The 19,507-nt window shown below is 49.9% G+C and overlaps 1 protein-coding gene across 4 annotated transcripts in view; it reads left to right on the top strand.

Annotated features, from left to right (window-relative positions):
- atg10 (ATG10 autophagy related 10 homolog (S. cerevisiae)) overlaps positions 1-19,507 on the top strand; it is a 465,548-nt gene that overhangs the window by 331,793 nt on the left and 114,248 nt on the right. For all 4 annotated transcript variants that reach the window (XM_072516195.1, XM_072516193.1, XM_072516194.1 and 1 more), the window contains exon 5: positions 12,417-12,543. In XM_072516195.1, the coding sequence (XP_072372296.1) occupies positions 12,417-12,543 (127 nt within the window). The remainder of the gene's footprint in view (positions 1-12,416; positions 12,544-19,507) is intronic.

Here is a 19,507-nt window from a genome sequence, read left to right as displayed (position 1 = left end):
ATGCATCCATTATTTCTTTGCTTATTGCCTGCCCTACCATCCTGTTACTATGTGGTGGCCTATAGACTACTCCTATCAGTGTCCTTTTCGCCTTACTATTCCTGATTTCCACCCAAAATGATTCAACCTTGTCCTCCATAGCACCAATATCATCCCTTACTATTGCCCGGATGCCATCCTTAAACAACAAAGCTACACCACCGCCCTTACCGTCCATTCTATCCTTTTGTATAGTCTGATACCCTTGGATATTTAACTCCCAGTCGTGACCATCTTTTAACCATGTTTCAGTAATGGCCACTAAATCATAGTCATTCACGATGATTTGCGCCATCAACTCATTTACCTTATTTCGTATACTACGTGCATTCAGGTAAAGTACACTTATGCTGTTTTTTATGTCTTTGTTATGAATCCTAACACCTTGATCAGTAACCTTTCGCAATTTATTTTTCCTCTTACCCTTTCTCCTAATTTTCCTTGTCTTTGAACCCATATCGCTACATAATAACCTGTCACGTAACCTGCTGCCTTGATCTCCATTAACCATTATACTGTCCATAGCTTTACATTTTCCTTCCCCCCCCAACTTGCTAGTTTAAAGTCCTTGTGACCAACCTATTTATCCTATTCGCTAGAACACTGGTCCCAGAATGGTTCAGGTGAAGACCGTCCCAACGGTACAGGTCCCTCCTGCCCCAGAACTGATGCCAATGCCCCATGAAATGGAATCCCTCTTTCCCGCACCACTCCTTTAGCCACGCGTTAACTTCTCTAATTTTCTCAACCCTATGCCAATTGGCACGTGGCTCGGGTAGTAATCCAGAGATTATAACCCTGGTGGACCTGTTCTTTAATTTAGCCCCTAGTGTTTGATAATCCCCAAACAGGTCCTCTTTCCTAGTCTTACCTATGTTGTTAGTCCCAACGTGGACCACAACAACTGGATCCTCCCCCTCCCTCTCCAAAATCCTTTCAAGCCGATCAGAGATGTCCCTCACCCTGGCACCGGGCAGGCAACTTACCATGCGGGACTCGATCTGGCTTACAAAGGATGCCATCAATCCCCCTAATTATAGAATCCCCTACAACTACCACTTGTCTTTTTGCTCACCCCTCTTGAATGGCTTCCTGTACCACGGTGCAGTGGTCAGTCAACGCATCCTCCCTACAGCCCTCTTCCTCATCCACACAGGGAGCAAGTACCTCATACCTGTTGGACAAGGTCAAGGGCTGAGGCTCCTCAACTCCTAAACTCCGGATCCCCCTACCTGCCTCCCTTGCAGTCACACCACTCTGTCCCTGACCACTGTCCGAATTAACAGTACGTATTCTACCGGGTGTGACTGCCTCCTGAAACAAAGCGTCCAGGTAATGTTCCCCCTCCCTGATGTGCCGCAGTGTGTGCAGCTCGGTCTCCAGCTCGGTCTCCAGCTCAATTCTGAGCCGAAGTTCCTCGAGCAGCCAACACTTGCTGCAGATGTGGTCACTGACGGTCTCAATGGGATCCACCAGTTCCATCATCATACAGCAACAGCACATCACCTGTCCAGCCATATTCTTTTTTTTTTAATTAAATATTTTATTGAAAATTTTTGGTCAACCAACACAGTACATTGTGCATCCTTTACACAATATTATAACAACGCAAATAACAATGACCTATTTTATAAACAAAAAATGAATAAATAATAAATAACAAAAATGAAAACTAGCCCTAATTGGCAACTGCCTTGTCACAAGTAACACTCTCCAAAAATATAATTTAACAGTCCAATATATAATTATCTGTAGCAACGACCTATACATACTATACAGTATATATTAACAACCCTGAGAGTCCTTCTGGTTCCTCCTCTTCCCCCCCCCCCCCCCCCCCCCCCCCGATCCTGGGCTGCTGCTGCTGCCTTCTTTTTCCCATTCCGTCTATCTTTCTGCGAGGTATTCGACGAACGGTTGCCACCGCCTGGTGAACCCTTGAGCCGACCCCCTTAGGACGAACTTAATCTAACTTTATAAACCCCGCCATGTCATTTATCCAGGTCTCCACCCCCGGGGGCTTGGCTTCTTTCCACATTAGCAATATCCTGCGCCGGGCTACTAGGGACGCAAAGGCCAAAACATCGGCCTCTCTCGCCTCCTGCACTCCCGGCTCTTGTGCAACCCCAAATATAGCCAACCCCCAGCTTGGTTCGACCCGGACTCCTACTACTTTTGAAAGCACCTTTGTCACCCCCATCCAAAACCCCTGTAGTGCCGGGCATGCCCAAAACATATGGGTATGATTCGCTGGGCTTCTCGAGCACCTCGCACACCTATCCTCCACCCCAAAAAATTTACTGAGCCGTGCTCCAGTCATATGTGCCCTGTGTAATACCTTAAACTGAATCAGGCTTAGCCTGGCACACGAGGACGACGAGTTTACCCTGCTTAGGGCATCTGCCCACAGCCCCTCCTCGACCTCCTCCCCCAGCTCTTCTTCCCATTTCCCTTTTAGTTCATCTACCATAGTCTCCCCTTCGTCCCTCATTTCCCTATATATATCTGACACCTTACCATCCCCCACCCATGTCTTTGAGATCACTCTGTCCTGCACCTCTTGTGTCGGGAGCTGCGGGAATTCCCTCACCTGTTGCCTCGCAAAAGCCCTCAGTTGCATATACCTGAATGCATTCCCTTGGGGCAACCCATATTTCTCGGTCAGCGCTCCCAGACTCGCGAACTTCCCATCCACAAACAGATCTTTCAGTTGCGTTATTCCTGCTCTTTGCCACATTCCATATCCCCCATCCATTCCCCCCGGGGCAAACCTATGGTTGTTTCTTATCGGGGACCCCCCCAAGGCTCCAGTCTTTCCCCTATGCCATCTCCACTGTCCCCAAATCTTCAGTGTAGCCACCACCACCGGGCTTGTGGTGTAGTTCCTCGGTGAGAACGGCAATGGGGCTGTCACCATAGCCTGTAGGCTAGTCCCCCTACAGGACGCCCTCTCTAATCTCTTCCACGCCGCTCCCTCCTCCTCTCCCATCCACTTACTCACCATTGAAATATTAGCGGCCCAATAATACTCACTTAGGCTCGGTAGTGCCAGCCCCCCCCTATCCCTGCTACGCTGTAAGAATCCCTTCCTCACTCTCGGGGTCTTCCCGGCCCACACAAAACCCATGATGCTCTTTTCAATCCTTTTAAAAAAAGCCTTCGTGATCACCACCGGGAGGCACTGAAACACAAAGAGGAATCTCGGGAGGACCACCATCTTAACCGCCTGCACCCTCCCTGCCATTGACAGGGATACCATATCCCATCTCTTGAAATCCTCCTCCATCTGTTCCACCAACCGCGTTAAATTTAACCTATGCAATGTGCCCCAATTCTTAGCTATCTGGATCCCCAGGTAACAAAAGTCCCTTGTTACCTTCCTCAACGGTAGGTCCTCTATTTCTCTACTCTGCTCCCCTGGATGCACCACAAACAACTCACTTTTCCCCATGTTCAATTTATACCCTGAAAAATCCCCAAACACCCCACGTATCCGCATTATTTCTGGCATCCCCTCCGCCGGGTCCGCCACGTATAGTAGCAAATCGTCCGCATACAAAGATACCCGGTGCTCTTCTCCTCCCCTAAGTACTCCCCTCCACTTCTTGGAACCCCTCAACGCTATCGCCAGGGGCTCAATCGCCAGTGCAAACAATAATGGGGACAGAGGGCATCCCTGCCTTGTCGCTCTATGGAGCCGAAAATATGCAGATCCCCGCCCATTCGTGACCACGCTCGCCACTGGGGCCCTATACAACAGCTGCACCCATCTAACATACCCCTCTCCAAAACCAAATCTCCTCAACACCTCCCACAAATAATCCCACTCCACTCTATCAAATGCTTTCTCGGCATCCATCGCCACTACTATCTCCGTTTCTCCCTCTGGTGGGGCCATCATCATTACCCCTAACAACCTCCGTATATTCGTGTTCAGCTGTCTCCCCTTCACAAACCCAGTTTGGTCTTCGTGGACCACCCCCGGGACACATTCCTCTATTCTCATTGCCATTACCTTGGCCAGGACCTTGGCATCTACATTTAGGAGAGAAATAGGTCTATAGGACCCGCATTGTAGCGGGTCCTTTTCCTTCTTTAAGAGAAGCGATATCGTTGCTTCAGACATAGTCGGGGCAGTTGTCCCCTTTCCTTTGCCTCATTAAAGGTCCTCGTCAGTACCGGGGCGAGCAAGTCCACATATTTTCTATAGAATTCGACTGGGAATCCATCCGGTCCCGGGGCCTTTCCCGCCTGCATGCTCCTAATTCCTTTCACCACTTCTTCTACCTCGATCTGTGCTCCCAGTCCTACCTTTTCCTGCTCTTCCACCTTGGGAAATTCCAGCCGATCCAAGAAGCCCATCATTCTCTCCCTCCCATCCGGGGGTTGAGCTTCATATAATTTTTTATAAAATGTCTTGAACACTCCATTCACTCTCTCCGCTCCCCGCTCCATCTCTCCTTCCTCATCCCTCACTCCCCCTATTTCCCTCGCTGCTCCCCTTTTCCTCAATTGGTGTGCCAGCAACCTGCTCGCCTTCTCCCCATATTCGTACTGTACACCCTGTGCCTTCCTCCATTGTGCCTCTGCAGTGCCTGTAGTCAGCAAGTCAAATTCTACATGTAGCCTTTGCCTTTCCCTGTACAGTCCCTCCTCCGGTGCTTCCGCATATTGTCTGTCCACCCTCAAAAGTTCTTGCAGCAACCGCTCCCGTTCCTTACTCTCCTGCTTCCCTTTATGTGCCCTTATTGATATCAGCTCCCCTCTAACCACCGCCTTCAACGCCTCCCAGACCACTCCCACCTGGACCTCCCCATTATCATTGAGTTCCAAGTACTTTTCAATGCACCCCCTCACCCTTAGACACACACCCTCATCTGCCATTAGTCCCATGTCCATTCTCCAGGGTGGGCGCCCTCCTGTTTCCTCCCCTATCTCCAAGTCCACTCAGTGTGGAGCGTGATCCGAAATGGCTATAGCCGTATACTCCGTTCCCCTCACCTTCGGGATCAATGCCCTACCCAGCACAAAAAAGTCTATTCGCGAGTAGACTTTATGGACATAGGAGAAAAACGAGAACTCCTTACTCCTAGGTCTGCTAAATCTCCACGGGTCTACACCTCCCATCTGCTCCATAAAATCTTTAAGTACCTTGGCTGCTGCCGGCCTCCTTCCAGTCCTGGACTTCGACCTATCCAGCCCTGGTTCCAACACCGTATTAAAATCTCCCCCCATTATCAGCTTTCCCATCTCTAGGTCCGGAATGCGTCCTAGCATCCGCCTCATAAAATTGGCATCATCCCAGTTCGGGGCATATACGTTTACCAAAACCACCGTCTCCCCCTGTAGTTTGCCACTCACCATCACGTATCTGCCCCCGTTATCCGCCACTATAGTCTTTGCCTCGAACATTACCCGCTTCCCCACTAATATAGCCACCCCCCTGTTTTTTGCATCTAGCCCCGAATGGAACACCTGCCCCACCCATCCTTTGCGTAGCCTAACCTGGTCTATCAGTTTCAGGTGCGTTTCCTGTAACATAACCACATCTGCCTTAAGTTTCTTAAGGTGTGCGAGTACCTGTGCCCTCTTTATCGGCCCGTTCAGCCCTCTCACGTTCCACGTGATCAGCTGAGTTGGGGGGCTTCCTACCCCCACCCCTTGTCGATTAGCCATCACCTTTTTCCAGCTCCTCACCCGGTTCCCACGCAGCTGTATCTCCCCCAGGCGGTGCCCCCCCGCCCATCCTCTCCCATACCAGCTCCCCCCTCATCCCAGCAGCAGCAACCCAGTAATTCCCCCCTCCCACCCCCCCCCGCTAGATCCCCCGCTAGCGTAATTACTCCCCCCATGTTGCTCCCAGAAGTCAGCAAACTCTGGCTGACCTCGGCTTCCCCCCGTGACCTCGGCTCGCACCGTGCGACGCCCCCTCCTTCCTGCTTCTCTATTCCCGCCATGATTATCATAGCGCGGGAACCAAGCCCGCGCTTCTCCCTTGGCCCCGCCCCCAATGGCCAACGCCCCATCTCCTCCCCCTCCCCTCCACCCCCATCACCACCTGTGGGAGAGAGAAAAGTTACCACATCGCAGGATTAGTACATAAAACCCCTCTTTGCCCCCCACATTCGCCCCACCACTTTGTTCGAACGTTCTTTTTAATAACCCGCTCATTCCAGTTTTTCTTCCACAATAAAAGTCCACGCCTCATCCGCCGTCTCAAAGTAGTGGTGCCTCCCTCGATATGTGACCCACAGTCTTGCCGGTTGCAGCATTCCAAATTTTATCTTCTTTTTATGAAGCACCGCCTTGGCCCGATTAAAGCTCGCCCTCCTTCTCGCCACCTCCGCACTCCAGTCTTGATAAACGCGGATCACCGCGTTCTCCCATTTACTGCTCCGAGTTTTCTTTGCCCATCTAAGGACCATTTCTCTATCCTTAAAACGGAGGAATCTCACCACTATGGCTCTGGGAATTTCTCCTGCTCTCGGTCCTCGCGCCATCACTCGGTATGCTCCCTCCACCTCCAACGGACCCGCCGGGGCCTCCGCTCCCATTAACGAGTGCAGCATCGTGCTCACATATGCCCCGACGTCCGCTACCTCCACACCTTCAGGAAGACCAAGAATCCTCAGGTTGTTCCTCCTTGCGTTGTTTTCCAGTGCCTCCAACCTTTCCACACATCGTTTCTGATGTGCCTCCTGCGTCTCCGTCTTCACCACCAGGCCCTGTATGTCGTCCTCATTCTCGGCTGCCTTTGCCTTCACGACCCGAAGCTCCCGCTCCTGGGTCTTTTGTTCCTCCTTTAGCCCTTCGATCGCCTGTAGTATCGGGGCCAACAGCTCTTTCTTCATTTCCTTTTTGATCTCTTCCACACAGCATTTCAAGAACTCTTGTTGTTCAGGGCCCCATGTTAAACTGCCACCTCCCGACGCCATCTTGGTTTTTGCTTGCCTTCCTTGCCGCTGTTCTAAAGGATCCACTGCAATCTGGCCACTTTCTCCTCCTTTTTCCATCCGTATCCAGGGGGGATTCCCTTCTGGTTTACCGCACAGTGTTTTTAGCCGTCAAAATTGCCGTTGGGGCTCCTATCAAGAGCCCAAAAGTCCGTTTCACAGGGAGCTGCCGAAACGTGCGACTCAGCTGGTCATCGCCGCACCCGGAAGTCCCTGTCCAGCCATATTCAACTAGTTAATTAATTTAAATATTATTTTTTTTCTAAAATAAAAAAAATCTTTATCGAACCTCAAGGATTAACCCGAACACCAACAAAAACACAGCCACTCACCCGAACTCAGTCACTCACATAAACTCAGATGCACTCTGTTCCAATCAGCAATCCGTGACTAAAGGCACTCCTGCCATACCTTTTGTGCACTCACCTCTCCCAGCACTGTCCCGGCTCTCTCCTCTGGCGCTTTTTAAATCTCCCGGCTCTCTCCTCCGGCGCTATTTTCGCTGTCCCGGCTCTCTCCTCCCGCGCTTTTTAAATCACCCGGCTCTCTCCTCCGGCGCTGTTTTCGCTGTCAAGGATTCAAGGAAGGAATTTCAGAGTTTAAGGCTCTGACATCATGGCCACCAATGGTGGAGCAATTAATATTGAGGATGCTAAGCCAATAGCAGAGAGGGTTGAAGTTAGTGACGAGGGATTGGAGTTTGTGGAATGAATCGAAAGCAGTGGCTTTGGTTTACCCTATGTAGTTGGAGGAAATTTCAGTTCACGCAGTGCTGGACATCAGACAAGAAGCCATATAAATTAGAGACAATGGTTCTTTTCATGTAATCCGTACTAAGGCTGCACTATACTTTCTGTTTCTTCGAGTGCATTTTCATTATTTCATGTCTGAAAAGTGCTGTGCCTAATATGCTTGAGTGAATGTTAAGACAGCTTGAAATTTTAATTTTCATGCTTAGCAAAGGAATATATCATGCCATTTTCATGTTTTCCTCTCGTCCCAATTCATAGTGTTACATTTTAAATTCTTGCTAATTTGATGGCACAAAATTTAAAGGTAAATTGATGCAGGAAAAATGGGCCTAATTTTGGGAGTAATGCTGGAAGGCAGAACATATTCAGCATAACTGTGTTAACAAGTTAATCGAGAGGTGCGGAATAAGGGAAAAATTCTCCCAAAATTTCCCCCCAGTCTGCAACAAAACTACCTTTTTAAAAGAAAAGCATCAATTCTACTGTTAGGCTTTCTGGGTTTTAGTGCCTGGCTTTTTAGATTTTGGTGTTTCACCAAATTCGGTGTGTTTTTTGCTCATTCAAGATCATGGGCAGAATTTTGAGGTATTAATGCAGAGTATCGAAGTGGATGGGAAAATTGGCGTTGATGCCCCTGGTCTCAACAGCGACTTTCAGCGCCGTAATGTGAGATACCCCTGGGGTGGAGAAATCCAAGGGTCGGGTCCCACAAGGTCACACTGGTAGTGTCGGTCCCGCCAGCAACTTCATATTTTTAATAGTCGGGGTGCCATTTTTAAAGACTGCCCAGATACAAAAAAGTAACAACAGAAGACCGCCCCCTGCACCCCCACCCCCCCACCCCCACCCCCTCCTATGCACCGTGCCAGGGTATAATGCCCAGGTACTGCCCAGTCATGCCTCCCCCCGAGCGATGCACTCAGCTGAGCTCTCTGGTGGGTTCTACCTGCCAGGTGTACGCTTTGGGAAAGCAATTGTAATTCACTACATTGTGCCCTCATGCCAATGTGAATAGAATGTGAATGGGGAAATTAATGGGATTGAAGGCGGATAAATCTGCAGGGCCCGATAGTCTTCATCACAGAGTACTTAAGGAAGTAGCCCTAGAAATAGATCCATTCTTTGGACTCTGGAATGGTCCCTACAGATTGGAGGGCAGTTAATATATCTCCGTTATTCCAAAAGGGAGGTAGAGAGAAAGAAGGGAACTACAGACCAATGAACCTAACGTTGGTAGTAGGGAAGTTGCTAGAGTCCATTATCAAAGATTTCATAGCACAGCATTTGGAAATCAGTGGTATAATCAGACAAAGTCAGCATGGACTGATGAAAGGGAAATCATGCTTGACAAATCTACCATAATTCTCTGAAGATGTAACTAGTACTGGTTTAGCACAGTGGTCTAAACAGCTGGCTTGCAATGCCAGCAGCGCGGGTTCAATTCCCGTACCGGCCTCCTTGACCAGGCGCCGGAATGTGGCGACTAGGGGCTTTTCACAGTAATTTCATTGAAGCCTACTTGTGACAATAAGTGATTATTATTATTAGTAGTAGTAGTAGTGTTGACCAGGGAGAGCCAGTGGAAGTGGTTTATTTAGGCTTTCAGAAGGCTTGCGACAAGGTCTCACATAGCAGATCGTTATGTAAAGTTAAACCTTATTGAGTTCTTTGAGAAGGTGACTGAACAGGTAGACGAGGGTAGAGCAGTTGATGTGGTGTATATGGATTTCAGCAAAGCGTTTGATAAGGTTCCCCACGGTAGGCTATTGCAAAAAATACGGAGGCTGGGGATTGAGGGTGATTTAGAGATGTGGATCAGAAATTGGCTAGCTGAAAGAAGACAGAGGGTGGTGGTTGATGGGAAATGTTCAGAATGGAGTACAGTCACAAGTGGAGTACCACAAGGATCTGTTCTGGGGCCGTTGCTGTTTGTCATTTTTATCAATGACCTAGAGGAAGGCGCAGAAGGGTGGGTGAGTAAATTTGCAGACGATACTAAAGTCGGTGGTGTTGTCGATAGTGTGGAAGGATGTAGCAGGTTACAGAGGGATATAGATAAGCTGCAGAGCTGGGCTGAGAGGTGGCAAATGGAGTTTAATGTAGAGAAGTGTGAGGTGATTCACTTTGGAAGGAATAACAGGAATGCGGAATATTTGGCTAATGGTAAAGTTCTTGAAAGTGTGGATGAGCAGAGGGATCTAGGTGTCCATGTACATAGATCCCTGAAAGTTGCCACCCAGGTTGATAGGGTTGTGAAGAAGGCCTATGGAGTGTTGGCCTTTATTGGTAGAGGGATTGAGTTCCGGAGTCGGGAGGTCATGTTGCAGCTGTACAGAACTCTGGTCCGGCCGCATTTGGAGTATTGCGTACAGTTCTGGTCACCGCATTATAGGAAGGACGTGGAGGCTTTGGAGCGGGTGCAGAGGCGATTTACAAGGATGTTGCCTGGTATGGAGGGAAAATCTTATGAGGAAAGGCTGACGGACTTGAGGTTGTTTTCGTTGGAGAGAAGAAGGTTAAGAGGAGACTTAATAGAGGCATACAAAATGATCAGGGGGTTGGATAGGGTGGACAGTGAGAGCCTTCTCCCGCGGATGGATATGGCTGGCACGAGGGGACATAACTTTAAACTGAGGGGTAATAGATATAGGACAGAGGTCAGAGGTAGGTTCTTTACGCAAAGAGTAGTGAGGCCGTGGAATGCCCTACCTGCTACAGTAGTGAACTCGCCAACATTGAGGGCATTTAAAAGTTTATTGGATAAACATATGGATGATAATGGCATAGTGTAGGTTAGATGGCTTTTGTTTCGGTGCAACATCGTGGGCCGAAGGGCCTGTACTGCGCTGTATTGTTCTATGTTCTATGTTCTATAAAGCACATGGGATTGTGCGTAGTGCCTTGAGATGCATAGAAAGCTGGTTAACAGACAGGAAGCAGAAAGTTGGAATAAATGGGTCTTTTTCCGATTGACAGGCAGTGAAGAGTGGGGTAGCACAGGGACCTGTGCTAGGACCCCAACTGTTCACATTATACATTAACGATTTGGATGAGGGAACTAAATGCATTATCTCCAAATTTGCAGATGATACAAAGTTGGGTGGAAGGGGAGGATGCAGAGATGCTTCAGCGGGATTTGGACATGCTGAGTGATTGTGCCTATGCATGGTAGATGCTGTATAATGTGGATAAATGTTGCAATAAATAGGAAAGCAGATTATTATTTGAATAGGTGTAATGGATACTCAGCAAAACCTTGCTGTCCTCATGCATCAGTCACACAAAGTAAGTGCACAGGTACAGCAGGCAGTAAAGAAGGGAAATGGTCTGTTGACCTTCATAGCGAGAGGATTTGAGTCTCCGAATCGGGATGTTTTACTGCAATTGTGTGGGTATTGGCGAGGTCACACCTGGAGTATTGTGTGCAGTTTTGATGTCTTTATCTGAGGAAGAATATTCTTGCAATGGAGGGAGTGCTGCGAAAATTTACCAGGCTGATTCCTGGGATAGCGGACTGTTATATGAAGAGAGACTAACTCAGTTAGGATTATATTCATTGGAGTTGAGAAGAGTGAGAGTGGATCGCATAGAAACTTATCAAATTCTAACAGGATTAGGCAATGTAGATTCTTGAAAGAATGTTCCTGATGGTGGGGGAGTACAGAATTAGGGGTTATAGTTTGAGGATAAGGGGTAAACCTTTTGCGATTGAGGTGAGGAGAAATGTCTTCACCCAGAGAGTGGTGAATCTGTGGAATTCACTACCATAGTAAGTGGTTGAGGCCAAAATGTTGTATAATTTCAAGAAGGAATTAGATATAGCTCTTGGGGCTAAAGGGATCAATGGATATGGGAAGAAGACAAGATCAGGGTATTGAACTTGATGATCAGCCATAATCATAATGTATGGCAGAGCAGGGCCGAATGGACTCCTCCTGCTTCTATTTTTATGTATGTTTCTATGTATATAATGGGAGGGAGGTGGAAGGGAATGGGATTATCAGCCATAGAGGCCTAGTAATTTAAATCTATTCTAATGGGGTTCAATGTCAGGAATCCCGTTGCGTCACCAGTGGGGGACGGGTACACAACCAGAATTCATACCGATGTATAACGTGTTTTGGGCCTCTCGCAAGATCATAGAATCATTGAATTTACAGTGCAGAAGGAGACATTCGGCCCATCAAGTCTGCACCTGCCCTTGTAAAGAGCACCTACGTTTTTATAAATTTAGAGTACCCAATTCATTTTTTCCTGTTAAGGGGCAATTTAGCACAGTCAATCCACCTAGCCTGCACATCTTTGGGTTGTGGGGGCAAAACCCACACAAACACGGGGAGAATGTGCAAATTCCACACGGACAGGGACCTCGGCACCATGAGGCAGCAGTGCTAACCACTGCGCCACCGTGTTGCTGGAAGAGCACCCTACTTAAGCCCACACCTCCACCCTATCGCCTAACCCCGTAACCCAACCTAACCTTTTGGACACTAAGGGACAATTTAGCATGGCCAATCCACCTAACCTGCACATCTTTGGACTGTGGGAGGAAACCGGAGCACCCGGAGGAAATCCCCTGGAGGACACGCACAATGTTTTATTAGTTAACCCTGAAAACTGGGAATTTTAATAACAATGACCAAATTGTGCAATGCTTTATCTTTATTTTTAGGTTAACCTGGAGAATGACGCTGGTGAAGCCCAGGTCACAACATCCGAATTAATTCGTTACGAGTACCACGTTGTCTACTCCAGCAGTTATTTGGCACCTGTGCTGTATTTCAGAGCTTGTTATTCAGGTATATTAAGCTCAATGTCAATTGAATTCATGTTACAGTCAATGCAATGGTTAACTGTCGAATATTTTAATCTCTGTTTCTTCTGCCTTTAATGTAACATGTCATGGCTGATACCTTGGCCCCAAGCTTTTCTGTCCCTTTCCCTTCCTGTCTCTGGCTTTTAAGTATCCTTCCCCTTTCATTGTATTTCCATATCAAATTACCTTAGACCTAGGCTCCACTTTCTGCAGCTTCTCTTCTGAATTCCTTCTCGTCACCCTCCCTACAACTGCACCCTCCCCACCTATCAGCGACTTTCATCCCAGTTGAATGGGCCTGAGGCTTCCTACTGTTTCAACTTGAGACTCTGTCACTATGCTTGTTGTGGCACTCACCATGGCTCTTCTACGCTACCCAATTTGCCTTATTTCCTTTTAAAGCACATTTCCCCTGCCAATACAAACTCCTGCAGCAAAGCTCACTAGCTTCCTTTCCAGGACTCTAGGTATGCTTCCATTTCACACTGCACTGCACAATACTTGCAGTCAAAAACAATATACACTGTAACCTCTCCATTCTGGAAACCCTGGAACTGAGGCATTTCTGTGTAGCACAATCAATCACTCACGAGGCGGGATGAGAAGGAGTCGAACGATGGCTTTATTACGCAGACTTGTTCCCCAGCAGCACAGTTACAGAATGCGGCTGCTGGGAGAACCCGGGCTCTTATACTTCGCCTTACTGGGTGGAGCCAGCAGGCGGCTGATCCAATCGGGATCCAGTGTCTATCCACCAATAGCCTCTCGGCATCCCAGGGTACCTTAATACCCCAATACATACCACCACATTCACCCCTTGTTAAAAAGGAACCCGGCGGGGTAGTGGGCCGTATGGTGGTAGGGGTTTCCAGAGTCGGTACCTAGGATGCCGCTAACACGGCGGCTATGCTCCGATATTAACTACTTACAATGCCACTTTTACTGGGCAATCAAACCAAAACAAATTATTTACAGAGGCATTTTGTGCTTCATTATACAGATTCGATGAGTCGAATGGGTGCCCTGGTCGTCCTCGCCGATCATCTTAGCCCCGGTGGTGATGCAGGCGCAGGTTCCGGCCTCGTCATCTCTGGGAGCGTCGCCATGCCTCGTCCCGCTCCAATATCCCTATTCGGGGCCAGGGGAAGGACCGATCCACCCTGGAAGGGGGCGGCTGTGGAGTGCGCCGGCGGGAGGGAGGGGGTGATCGGTGTTGGGGGTGTGTGCGTGGCTCCAGAGGGGGTCACTGGTGTTGGGGGGGTGTGTGGGGCTCCGGCGGGTGCCAGGTCCCGCAGGGAGACCGTGTCATGTCGGCCGTCGGGGTACGCCACGTAGGCGTATTGAGGGTTCGTGTGGAGGAGATGAACCCTCTCAACCAACAGGTCTGATTTGTGCGTCCGCACATGCTTTCGGAGCAAGATGGGTCCCGGGGCTGCCAGCCAGGTCGGAAGTGACGTTCCGGAGGAGGACTTCCGAGGGACGACAAGGAGGCGTTCGTGAGGTGTTTGATTCGTTGTTGTACACAGCAGCGACCGGATGGAGTGGAGGGCGTCCGGGAGGACTTCCTGCCAGCGGGAAACTGGGAGACTTCTGGACCGCAGGGCCAGTAGGACGGTCTTCCAGACCGTTCCGTTCTCCCTCTCTACCTGACCGTTCCCCCAGGAGTTGTAACTGGTCGTCCTGCTCGAGGCGATGCCCTTGCTGAGCAGGAATTGACGCAGTTCGTAGCTCATGAAAGAGGACCCCCTATCGCTATGTATGTAGAACATAGAACATTACAGCGCAGTACAGGCCCTTCGGCCCTCGATGTTGCGCCGACCTGTGAAACCACTCGAAAGCCCATCTACACTATTCCCTTATTGTCCATATGTCTATCCAATGACCATTTGAATACCCTTAGTGTTGGCGAGTCCACTACTGTTGCAGGCCGGGCATTCCACACCCTTACTACTCTCTGAGTAAAGAACCTACCTCTGACATCTGTCTTATATCTATCTCCCCTCAATTTAAAGCTATGTCCCCTCGTGCTAGATATCACCATCCGAGGAAAAAGGCTCTCACTGTCCACCCTATCCAATCCTCTGATCATCTTGTATGCCTCAATTAAGTCACCTCTTAACCTTCTTCTCTCCAACGAAAACAGCCTCAAATCCCTCGGCCTTTCCTCATAATATCTTCCCTCCATACCAGGCAACATTCTGGTAAATCTCCTCTGCACCCTTTCCAATGCCTCCACATCCTTCCTATAATGCGGCGACCAGAATTGTACGCAATACTCCAAATGCGGCCGCACCAGAGTTTTGTACAGCTGCAACATGACCTCATGGCTCCGAAACTCAATCCCTCTACCAATAAAAGCTAACACACCGTACGCCTTCTTAACAACCCTCTCGACCTGAGTGGCAACTTTCAGGGATCTATGTACATGGACACCGAGATCTCTCTGCTCATCCACACTGCCAAGAATCTTACCATTAGCCCAGTACTCTGTCTTCCTGTTATTCCTTCCAAAATGAATCACCTCACACTTTTCTGCATTAAACTCCATTTGCCACCTCTCAGCCCAGCGCTGCAGCTTATCTATGTCCCTCTGTAACTTGTAACATCCTCCCGCACTGTCCACAACTCCATCGACTTTAGTGTCATCTGCAAATTTACTCACCCATCCTTCTACGCCCTCCTCCAGGTCATTTATAAAAATGACAAACAGCAGTGGCCCCAAAACAGATCCTTGTGGTACACCACTAGTAACTGGACTCCAGTCTGAACACTTCCCATCAACCACCACCCTTTGTCTTCTTCCAGCTAGCCAATTTCTGATCCAAACTGCTAAATCTCCCTGAATCCCATGCTTCCGTATTTTCTGCAGTAGCCTACTGTGGGGAACCTTATCAAACGCTTTACTGAAATCCATATACACCACATCAACTGCTTTACCCTCATCCACCTATTTGGTCACCTTCTCAAAGAACTCAATAATAAGGTTTGTGAGGCACGACCTACCCTTCACGAAACCATGTTGACTATGTCTAATCAAATTATTCCTTTCCAGATGATTATACACCCTATCTCTCATAAACCTTCCCAAGATTTTGCCCACAACAGAAGTAAGGCTCACTGGTCTATAGTTACCGGGGTTACCTCTACTCCCCTTCTTGAACAAGGGGACAACATTTGCTATCCTCCAGTCTTCTGGCACTATTCCTGTTGACAAAGATGACTTAAAGATCAAAGCCATAGGCTCAGCAATCTCCTCCCTAGCTTCCCAGAGAATCCTAGGATAAATCCCATCCGGCCCAGGGGACTTATGTATTTTCACCCTTTCCGGAATTGTTAACACCTCCTCCTTATGAACCTCAAGCCCTTCTAGTCTAGTAGCCTGAATCTCAGTATTCTCCTCGACAACATTGTCTTTTTCCTGTGTGAATACTGACGAAAAATATTCATTTAGCACCTCTCCTATCTCCTCGGACTCCAAGCACAACTTCCCACTACTGTCCTTGACTGGCCCTACTCTTACCCTCGTCATTCTTTTATTCCTGACATATCTATAGAAAGCTGTAAGGTTATCCTTGATACTACCTGCCAAAGACTTCTCATGTCCCCTCCTGGCTCTTCTTAGCTCTCTCTTTAGGTCCTTCCTAGCTAACTTGTAACTCTCGAGCACCCTTACTGAACCTTCATGTCTCATCTTTACATAAACCTCCTTCTTTCTCTTGACAAGTGTTTCGACTGCCTTAGTAAACCACGGTTCCCTTGCTCGACCACTTCCTCCCTGCCTGACGGGGAAACCGAACAATGTAAAGATGTCGGCGAGGGCTCTAATGACCGTGGCCGCGGTGATTTCGGGAAAGGGGATGGCGAATGGGAACCGGAAGTATTCGTCAATCACGTTGAGGAAGTACGTGTTGCGATCAGTGGAGGGGAGGGGGCCTTTGAAGTCCAGGCTGAGGGGCTCAAAAGGACGGGACACCTTTATCAGGTGCGCTTTATCTGGCCGGTAGAAATGCGGCTTGCACCCTGCGCAGATCTAGCAGTTCCTGGTGGCGGTCCTGACCTCCTCGATGGAGTAAGGCAGGTTGCGGGTCTTTACGAAGTGATAGAACCGAGTGACCCCCGGGTGGCAGAGGTCCTCGTGGAGGGTTCGGAGACAGTCCACTTGTGCGTTGGCACACGTGCCGTGGGATAGGGCATCGGAAGGCTCGTTCAGCTTTCCAAGACGATACAAGACCTCATAGTTATAGGTGGAGAGTTTGATCTCCACCGCAAGATCTTGTCGTTCTTGATCTTGCCCCGCTGTGCATTATCGAACATGAAGGCAACCGACCGTTAGTCAGTGAGGAGAGTGAATCTCCTACCGGCCAGGTAATGCCTCCAATGCCGCACAGCTTCCACTATGCCCTGGGCCTCCTTTTCCACTGAGGAGTGGCGGATTTCTGAAGCGGTGGGGGGTGCGTGAAAAAAAGGCCACGGGTCTGCCCGCTTGGTTGAGGGTGGCCGCCAGAGCTACGTCAGACGCGTCACTCTCGACTTGGAAGGGGAGGGACTCGTCGATTGCATGCACGTGGCCTTTGCGATATCCGTTTTGATGCGGCTGAAGGCCTGGCGGGCCTCTGTCGACAAGGGGAAAACCGTGGACTGGATTAGCGGACGGGCCTTGTCCGCGTAATTGGGGACCCACGGGCGTAATAAGAGAAGATGCCCAGGCAGCGTTTCAGGGCCTTGGAGCAGTGGGGGAGGGGGAACTCCAAGAGTTCGGGGTCGGGGCCTATCACTCCATTTCGCACTGCGTAGTCAAGGATGGCTAGACGGTCGGTGCTAAATACGCATTTTTCCTTGTTGTATGTGAGATTCAGGGTGTTTGCCATCTGGAGGAATTTGCGGAGGTTGGCGTCGTGGTCCTGCTGGTCGTGGCCGCAGATGGTGACGTTGTCGAGATACGGGAACGTGGCCCGCAAACCGTACCGATCAACCATTCGGTCTATCACCCGTTGGAAGACCGAGACCCTGTTTGTGACGCCGAATGGAACCCTTAAAAAATGATAGAGCCGCCCATCTGCTTCGAAAGCAGTGTTTTTTCGGTCGCTCGGGCGGCTGGGGAGCTGGTGGTAGGCGGACTTGAGGTCCACGTGGAAAAGACCTTGTACTGTGCAACCCGATTAACCATGTTGGATATGCGGGGGAGAGGGTACGCATCGAGCTGCGTGTACCTATTGATGGTTTGACTATAGTCTACGACCATCCTCTGCTTCTCCCCGGTCTTTACAACTATCACCTGGGCTCTCCAGGGACTATTGCTGGCCTGAATTATGCCTTCACTCAGCAGCCGCTGGACTTCTGACCGGATAAAAGATCGGTCCTGGGCGCTGTACCGTCTGCTCCGAGTGGCGACTGGTTTGCAATCGGGTGAGGTTCGCGAACAGGGAAGGCGGATCGACCTTGAGGGTCACGAGGCTGCAGGTAGTGAGTGGGGGTATAGGGCCGCCGAATTTAAACGTTAAGCTCTGGAGATTACACTGAAAATCCAATCCCAGGAATGTGGCAGCGCAGAGGTGGGGAAGGACGTAAAGCCGGTAGGTTTTGAACTCCCTCCCCTGCACCGTGAGGTTCGCGATGCAGAATCCTTTTATCTCTACCGAATGGGACCCCGCCGGCAGAAATTTTTTTTGATTACTGGGGTGGATCGGAAGGGAACAACGTCTTACCGTATCAGGATGTATAAAACTCTCCGTGCTCCCAGAGTCGATCAGGCAGGGCGTCTCGTACCCGTTTACAAATATAGTTGTTGATGCTGTTTGGAGCATTCGGGGCCGCGACTCGTCCAGGGTCACAAAAGCCAGTCGTAGTGCTACACCGGGGCGTTTTCTTCAGGCCCCATGTGGCCGTCCATCCCGGGGTCTTTAGACATCAGCCAAGATGGCGGCGTCTATGGGTCGCACACGGTCGGGGGTGGACAAGATGGCGCCACCCATGGATCGCACGTTGCCGGGTGAGCACAAAATGGCGGCGCCCATCCCTCCCGCATGGAGTCCGGGACCCAAGATGGTGGCGCCTGTTGGCCGCACATGGATCGCTAGGGGGGTTGAATTTGGGGTTCTCCCCCGGAGATTGCGGCTACCCCCGGGCCTGGCACACAGCTACGAAATGCCCCTTTTTCCCACACCCTTTACAGAGGGCCGGACAGCGAGGCCCCCTCGGGTGATCTGCCGCTCTGGCAGCGCAGGCCTGCGGGGGGTCCCGGGGGTTCGGTTGTGGCGGGGGTCCACGGTGCCCAAAGGGCTGCCGCGCGGTCGGGGGCGTAGGCGCTGGCGTTGTGTGACGCTACATCAAAAAAGGCCGCGAGGGCCCGTGCCTTTTTGAGGCCGAGTGTGTCTCTTTCCAGCAATCGCTGGCGAATTTGGGATGAAAGCATACCTGCCACGAACGAATCTCGGTCCAGCAGCTCAGTGTGTTCATTAGCCGCAACCGATGGGCAGTTGCAGTTTCTCCCCAGTATCAACAGCGCATTGTAGAATTCGTCCAGCGATTCCCCGGGGATCTGCTGTCTCGTCGCGAGCTGGTGGCGTGCGTAGACCTGGTTGACGTGCCGAACAGAGATTCCTATCAGCATCACGATCGCAGTCAGGAAATCTTCCGCATCCTCTATGAGCGTGTAGATATCAGGGCTCACCCTGGCATGCAGGACCTGGATTTTCTGTTCCTCTGTAGATATGCCGGGGCCATTCGGAGGTATCCCTGGAAACACGCTAACCAATGTTTAAAAGTGGCCGCTACGTCTGCCGCGTGGGGGCTGATTCGCAGACACTCCGGCATGATTCGGAGCTCCATGTCCTTAAAAGTTTGCGTAATAAATTGTAGCACAATCAATCACTCACGAGACGAGATGAGAAGGAGTTGAACGATGGCTTTATTACGCAGACTTGTTCCCCAGCAGCACAGTTACATAA

This window comes from Scyliorhinus torazame, chromosome 9 (genome assembly GCF_047496885.1).
Source record: "Scyliorhinus torazame isolate Kashiwa2021f chromosome 9, sScyTor2.1, whole genome shotgun sequence".
In the NCBI taxonomy this organism is placed as follows: domain Eukaryota; kingdom Metazoa; phylum Chordata; class Chondrichthyes; order Carcharhiniformes; family Scyliorhinidae; genus Scyliorhinus; species Scyliorhinus torazame.
The sequence above is the reverse complement of the archived record's forward strand: the minus strand, read 5'-3'. Positions and strand labels throughout refer to the sequence as shown.